We start from the raw sequence: 8,241 nt of genomic DNA on the forward strand, positions 1-8,241 counted from the left end.
TTCAATCATACAATTGGAAAAATATTCTCGGACTAAGGGACTGCTGCTTAAGCTTATTTCACAAAATGGCAATCATCGATAAACAGCCTAATGTAGCGGGAATGAAACAGGGCAGAGCTCCCGCGCAGACCGATTTCGAACGGTTGTGAATGGCGTTTTGGCGCGCGGGGAGGGTCGCCGTAGTAAAAAACGAGACGGGGCGGGCGGGCCCTCGTTGGTGGGTCCCGCGTATGTCACCGGAAACGCGAGGTCGCCCGCCGGAGTTATGTATGCCATCCTATGCCATCCTGCCTGACGTGCACCACATACATAGCTGGCAAGGGCATTTATGACTCAATATATGGCTGGTTAGCCCTTGCCATTGAATGGAGGTAGGGAGATGATTTACTGCCAGAGAATGCCCATGGCGATACCATAAGAACGAGGTATGGTGCTGCATAAGATGAGGGTAAGCATTCATGACCCAATAGCATGGGATCTATTGGTTGCCATATAATGAGGCAATTTTCCATCCCGACCCACCCGAGTAGGGTATATGAGGCAACGTTAGTGATCCGTGCCGCGTGGGTAAAGAAAAGGGCGGGTTGAAATGTGGACCGTTGATTAAGGTAAAGCGGGGACGGTCGAGATGATATGTACAGCAATTTGAAAGATATAATTCAATTCTTCAAGGCTATATAAAGGGCCCATTGTGCAGGTGGAGTCATTCATTGATCTTTGGGGTTTCTTGAATTTGCATTTTGCGGAAGAGCAGAGAAGTTGCAAGTTAGGGAAATCGTTGGAAGGCAGTAGAAAAAGAAGAGATGGCACGGACTAAGCAGACTGCGCGTAAATCAACTGGGGGGAAGGCACCACGGAAGCAACTGGCGACCAAGGCAGCTAGGAAATCTGCACCGGCGACCGGTGGAGTGAAGAAGCCTCACAGGTTCAGGCCCGGTACTGTTGCTCTCCGTGAAATCCGAAAATACCAGAAAAGTACTGAGCTTCTCATTAGAAAGCTGCCCTTCCAGCGGCTTGTAAGGGAGATTGCCCAAGATTTCAAAACGGACTTGAGATTCCAATCGTCAGCGGTGGCAGCATTGCAAGAAGCGGCAGAGGCATATCTTGTTGGTCTCTTCGAAGATACCAACCTATGCGCCATTCATGCTAAGAGGGTCACCATTATGCCCAAAGATATTCAGCTTGCTCGTCGCATTCGAGGAGAGAGGGCATAGAACAGAAAAAGATATAGTCAATGGTGTGTTTTCACACCACCATCCAGTTCTTTAAATTTGTTATACCCATACTTCTCCCTTTAATTCTGTTTTAGTTGTATACAAGATTTAATTTCTATGCGTCAGTGGTATCAAAGGAATGCAGGCTTTCACAACCACCACCGAATGTGATTAAATGCTCCCCCGCTGCTCAGTTGGAATTGTTCAACCTTTAATGTTAAAAGATTCTTTGAATTTGTCCTCCATGTTCTTCTGCCTACAAACCCATTTTAATCGTGTAAAACATTTAATTTTTATGCGTCAGTGCCATAAAAAAATGCATGCATTCAGCGAGGGCGCCCACAATTGTCGAATGTGATTAAATGATGTTCTGCTTTTCCGGTGAAACTACTAAAGCTTTTGTGCCAATATATTTAAATTTGTTCTCTTTTTAATGCTCCCTCGCCGCTCAGGTGGAACTGTTCAAGATTTTATGTGAAAAGGGTTTTTTAAATTTGTCCTCCATCTACTTCTGCCTCTAATCCTGTTTTAATTGTGCAAACTATTTAGTTTTATGCATTAGTGGCATTAAAAAATGCATGTGTTCAGACCGGGTGTCCACAGTCGCAGAATGTGATAAAATAATGTCCTGCTTCTCGGTTGAAACTACTAAAGCTTTGTGTTAAGATCTTTAAATTTGTTTTCCTTTTATTTCTTCTTATAATCCCGTTTTTAGTTTTATGAAAGATTTAATTTTTATGTGCCAATGGCATCAAAAGAGGGCATGCACACACAGACGGGTGTCGGTAACAGCCTAATGTGTGATTAAATGATGCTCTGCTACTGAGGTGCCGCGGGTGTCTGCAACAGCCAAATGTATGATTAAATGATGCTCTGCTACTGAGGTGCGACGGGTGTCTGCAACAGCCAAATGTATGATCAAATGATGCTCTGCTACTGAGGTGCGAAGTGGTGAATTATTAAAGCTTGTGTGTTGGAAAAAAGGTTCTTTAAATAGCAGGTGCGAAGTGGTGAAACTGTCAAAGGCTTCTGTGTTGGAAAAAAGGTTCTTTAAATAGCAGGTGCGAAGTGGTGAAACTATCAAGGCTTCTGTGTTGGAAAAAAGGTTCTTTAAATAGCAGGTACGAAGTGGTAAACCATTAAAAGGTTCTTTAAATAGCAGGTACGAAGTGGTAAACCATTAAAAGGTTCTTTAAATAGCAGGTACGAAGTGGTAAACCATTAAATCTTGTGTTGGGACAAAAGGTTCTTTAAATTTGTTCTCTACTTTAAATTAAAATCTGCCTGCCAATCCAAGAGAAGTGCAAAAAAAAAACTACATTAATCTCTTGCTTTAAAAAGTGCTAATTGTTATGAAACAAATTGATTTTTACTTTAAAAATTACTTAATTCCATTATGAAACATATATATGAAAAATAATAACATTGTTTCCCATAAATAAAATTGGAATTTACTTGCACATTAACTTATCCCACTCCAACATATATAAAACAAATAACAAATATTTCAGTTTAATGCTTAAAACAAATATGAAACAAGATGGCTGCCATTGTTTCCCATAAATAAAATTGGAATTTACTTGCACATTAACTTATCCCACTCCAACATATATAAAACAAATAACAAATATTTCAGTTTAACGCTTAAAACAAATATGAAACAAGATGGCTGCGGGGCAGCTAGTCCTAGTCCCTGCCGAGAGAACCTTCACAGTTACTACAGAAAATCTATGTGGATCCAACCTCTTTGACGTTGACGTCACTTTTTGGTTCCTTGGAGAGAGAAACTGTGAAGTGGAGAACCAACGCCCTACGCATGCAGGAGGCCCATGAGATGTGAGTGAAAAGGACACGTCCTATCAAAAGTTTTAAAGTTTTAGAAGATAGTGGCTGAGTCGCAAGTCTATACATATGGCAAACATGCATGAGCCGTGTCGCTGCACTACTCCACCATTGACAGTTGTAATACACGATACGATATCAATGCCTGAAACAACAACTCCATTGCTATGGCCAGCAGCCCAATACAATGTCCCCTGAAACAGAAGATGGGTTTGTTTACCTTTCGATCCATGGAAAATGCCAGAGAAGCACTCCAGAAAATTCAAGCATAAAATCTGGAGAATCCAGCTGTATGCTGGAGAATACAACAACCCAGCTGAAGAATACAACCGTCCAGATGTTTTTGGTCCACTCTGGCCGAATAGATAACTGGTGCCTCTACGTTGAGTCCAGCGTTTGACACTTTTGAGGATTAAGATCAAGGGCTCTCAAGTATATGAACCAAGATTTGATCTTTCTCGTTTTTAGTTTGTTTACCATAGAGACAACAATAGAGACAATAAAGTAGCAGTTTGTGACTCAGTTCCAGCAGCTCAAGTTTGAAAAATAGAGTAACGCGGAGCTCAAGGAGATATAAAAATCATGGGTGAAATTGCATGGGATTACAAGCAATGATTCCGGCCAATTTGGGCCAATTTGGGAGCAGTTCTAGCCCAACTTCCTCTGATTCCAGCAGTTCTTGAATTACACCATATGTACCTCCACACGCGAGAAGGGCTAAAACTACAATTTTGGAACAATGGAAATGCAGAAACCCTTTGCAAATTCAGAGACAGTTACAAAGCGATACAATGCCAAATTGTAGATGATCAGTGCTTGGACTCAATTAATGGGTTATTGTGGAATCTTTATGCGAAAAACAGGGTGCAAACTACAAAGAGAATATTATTCACTGGTAAGAACTTTTATTTACTTGTAAGAACGTTTAGTTTGTACAGAACATTAGCTTTTGAATTTTTAGTTTTTACAAATCATTATTTACTTGTAAACGAGGAGCTAAATGAGGAGTTGGAAAAAAACTGAAAATCATTTGCTGCACTATATTGAAAAAAGGAAAAAAGAGTTGAAGGAGTTGAAAAAAACAGAAAAATGATTTTTTGCACTAGATTGAAAAAAGAGTCGAAGGAGTTGAATTTTTTTAAAAACTGGGCATCATGTTTTGCATCCCCTGAAATTATATTTTTTTTCAATATTGTATTCTCTCATAATTATTTAGTCCCAAGTCAATATGGCTTTTCGAATTTCGAATTCTAACTCAGCTATCAGCTAGTAATTTAGTAATTGTGGATCCGAAAAATAAACATAAACGTAACAAAAGCAAAGATAAAGGGGACAGGTTACTATATTGAAACTTGTATTTTGAAAAGATATTTGTTTAAAAACTGGGCTTCATGTTTTGCATTCTTGGAATTATATTTTTTCGATATTGTAATCTCATATAATTATTTAATCCAAGGGAATATGGCTTTTCGAATTTCGAACTGTAACTCAGCTATCAGCGAGTAACTGTGGATCCAAAAAATAAATGTAACAAAAGCAAAGATAGAGGGGACAGGTAAATAGAAGCAATGCAAACAAATTGTGTTGTCACTCACTTTATCGTATTTTTGTTGCAACTATGTTCAAAGTTGCCAGTTTTAGTGGGCAGGTCGTCGAACAAAGATCCTTTGGTTCCTCTTGTAAGTTGTCTGGTTCCACCCTTATGTTGTCGTGGAATAACTTGCTATTCCACCCTTAAGTTGTCCCAGAAGAATTCTTGTTAATGCAGAGTATCGAAGTGTTCTTTGTTCTTGTTTGCTTCTGGCATGGGGATAGGGATAGAGGGCTCAGGGACAACTGTTACAGTGTATGGCACCTACAAGACAGAAGCCTTCGGCAGATGGACATGTATGGCACCTACAAAAGACAAAAGCCTTCCGTAGATGGACATGTATGGCACCCAGTGGTAGGCGTTCAAGACAAAAGTCTGTCCAAGAAGACGGGACATGTTGGCCACGTACTCATGGCTGAGGTGATTTTTGACCCTTCGTGAATTAACATTTATTGCTTTCTTTAATGTTAATATTAGTTTCAAACAATTTCAAAATGCTTTAATGTTAATATTAGTTTCAAACAATTTCAAAATGCTTTAAATGTCAAGTAAATCACTAAATATAATATATAGTTTTGCCTTCCCTGCTAAGTATAATATATAGTTTTGCCTCCCCTGCTAAGGAAGAGGCCAAATAAGAGGGTGAAACCATATGAAAACTTTGCATATACTTAGTGGGGAAGACTAAAACAGGGGAATTAATTGATTTAACATCGCTATACTACGGTCCCAGGGACTAATAGTGCAGTCTAATGCGTCAATTTTTTTAGTTGGTTCATAATTGATTATGTAATATAAATTTGATAGTTTCAGGCAAAGTCTTTGTTATAAATATTTTTAAATCATTTTGTTGTAATTAAATTCAAATAAGGATTTTAGACTTTGGGGAAGGAGATTGTTTGAGGAGGCTTGGTGGTTTTAAAAGCTAGTGAAGGAGGTTGACTGGTGGTTTAAATGGGTTGACATGGTTGTTAATTCACTTGGAAAATAAGGATGAGCCCATGCCTCTCTTGGGCAAGTCCATAAGGAAAGAAATTACAAAGTAAATATCAAAGGGTTTGTGTTGCTAGGAGAGTAGATTGGAAAGGGTTTGTGCTGGTAGGAGAGTAGGTTGGAGTCAACCAATAGGAAGTGGGAAGAGCAAGGTACGTCCACTCAATTAGGATTTGGTTGTAAACATAGACGAGACATGAATGAAATGGAAAAGGTAGTCATAGATGTATTAAATTCCAAGATTTTCAAATGTTTGGAAACAAAGACCTTTCTAGGAAAGGCTTGGGGTTAAACAAAAATCTAAATTAATTTGGTAAATAATCAAAAATGAAAGAGATGGATTAAATAATGAAGGGAAAATATATTGTAATGTCCCTTTCCAAGGAGGAGGATGGATGAATGGTGTCAGGGTTAAATTGTGTGGGGGACAAGCAAAGAGAGTCCAATAATTTAATTATTTTGTGTCATTTTTAAGGTGATATTAAGCAATTAAATTAAAAGAGATTAATAACTGACTGATTAATTAAACAAAACTTTATAAAGTCACCTTGATTAATTTAAATAAAACTTTATAAAGTCACTTTGATAAAAAGGGGACAAAGGTGTCCCCACGGGGTAGCTCAGTTGGTATACATCATGAAAATGAAGTGTTATGTCTAAGGAGATTTGAGGTTCAAATCCCCTTGACTTAGCCATGTCTGTGGATAGGGTATAAGTAGTCTCCAACGATTTATGACGTCCTTGTCAATCTTCCTTAGATTCTCAACGTCTCTGAGCTGCCAATGATGCAAAGTGTCATGTCTTCCCACTACGACCAACATAGGGGGAAGGGGAAAGGCAGAGATATCATGAGGAGGAACATTCAACCCAAATACAATGTCGGTGAGATGTTCCATCAAGGTTTGGAGCATGGCTCATGACCCCTTGCGGATAGGTATCATCCTAAAGTTCGTTGGTGTTTAGTGATTCCTTTGTAGTTCTGCATATGTCGATCCCATTTTCAGGTATATGAGTGTGGTGGAGGGAGTTTTGTGTTTTGATTGATTCCGTATGAAATTATTTTAGTGATTGTATGGGAGTTTCATAATATGTCGATCAAGTTGTCATCATTTGCAAGTTTGGGCGATGTTTAGTCTGCCTTTGAGGTGGTGGCTCACTTTTGAGGAAGTTATGAGCCAAGGTTAATATTTGCAGAAATAGATTTTGTAGGGGGGGTATCTACTTCTCTCGTTTGGATGTATTTCGTTGTTTCATGGACATAGTAGGCTATTTTTCTTTTTCTTGTCACCTCTCGAGAGAAGGTTTACTTTGTGAGTGGAGTCGAGATAGGTTTTCCTCCTGGTGTTTTGATCCTTGGGATTTTTTGTAGTCCATTTAGCTGTTATGTTTTTTGTAGTCCGTTTAGCCGTTATTAGTGGTTGGTGGGATTTTTGAATCCATTCATACATCCATTAATGTTGGCGTTTTCCACATTGAATGTAAGTTTTTCCTGTAATTGTCACATTTATGGTATCTAGATATGTACATCATCTAGGGGATTTTGTAGATTTTTTGGCATATCGCTAGATTTCATTCGGTCCAACTTGGGTATGAGGGGGCCTGGAATCCTTGTTATTTTTTAACACATGTTCTTTCTAATTGTGATGCATCGTGCATATTGGACATGTGACAAGTTGGTGGGACAGTTGTCCCTGTGATGCAGGGGAGCCTTCCTTGTCTTTTTGGGATCTAGGCCGATGTTAGAGAGATTGCTCAGAGCTTGATCGAATTTCCCCCTTTTCGATCTATCAAGCTAGGGTGTTAGAAGGGTTAATTATTTTATGCTTTCAATGATCAGGTACATGGATCTAGCGAATATTAGTGGTTTTTTAGAGCTCCCTTAGTGTTTTAGCAAACTGTGGAGGTGAACCCACTTTTCCAAAAGCCGATTGTATGTATTTGTTGTTAGGGTTCTCTTTTGTTTATGGTATCAGGGAAGGACTTTCTGAGGGTTTCTTATCCAAAGGTGGAGGAGTTGATTGAAATAATGGTTGACGCTGAGAAAATTGCAAAGGATCGTTCTTGTAGTCTTTTTGTAGGAACATTGTTGGGTAGTGGAGCAGGGTGGCCAAATTTGCCGAAACAATTTTTGATGGGAGTCACTCTGATCATAGTGGCCAACTATTTTCTAGATTTAAAATTCAAGGCCGAAAAAACAAGGCTAGTGAATCCTTTGATAAAATCCAAAGTCTTATATTGGGGGTGGATATTTTTTGGGATAAGGTGGAAGGTTTGAAGCAGAGGGTGCTTGTTGGCAGGTGAGAATTTTCAAAGATGTCCAGGGATCAGATGAAGGGATGGGTGGATAAGTGTTGGTCCCCTCTTTTGAAGTACAGGCGGAAGATCAATGTCTTGTTCAATGGTTGGTTTTCTTTTCATTTCCTTTGTTCGAAGGATGCAAAACGTCTTGTTGCTATACCATGGGTCATAGGCAAGGGGTTTCTTTCCCTCCAATGTTAGCATGCATAATTTAATCCTCTTAAGGAGTTGCCAAAGTGGAAAATTCTATGGGAAAAATTCCCTGGCCTTCCTTTGGAGTTGTGATCTAATCAAGCCATTAAG

General features: G+C 39.1%; 1 protein-coding gene across 1 annotated transcript; it reads left to right on the forward strand.

Moving 5' to 3' along the window:
- Window positions 1–728: 728 nt before the first annotated feature.
- On the forward strand, window positions 729–1,528 carry LOC149204950 (histone H3.2). Its single transcript, XM_089393393.1, has one exon. The coding sequence runs from the start codon at window positions 804–806 to the stop codon at window positions 1,212–1,214; it is 411 nt and encodes a 136-aa protein (XP_089249519.1). The 5' UTR covers window positions 729–803; the 3' UTR covers window positions 1,215–1,528.
- The last annotated feature ends 6,713 nt before the right edge of the window (window positions 1,529–8,241 follow it).

Source organism: Pinus tabuliformis, chromosome 1_2 (genome assembly GCF_031772625.1).
Source record: "Pinus tabuliformis cultivar Carrire ecotype Pingquan chromosome 1_2, CPIR1, whole genome shotgun sequence".
Classification (NCBI taxonomy): Eukaryota; Viridiplantae; Streptophyta; class Pinopsida; order Pinales; family Pinaceae; genus Pinus; species Pinus tabuliformis.

Coding starts and splice junctions, on each gene's coding strand:
- LOC149204950 (XM_089393393.1), top strand. CDS start 804: ATGGCACGGACTAAGCAGACTGCGCGTAAATCAACTGGGGGGAAGGCA.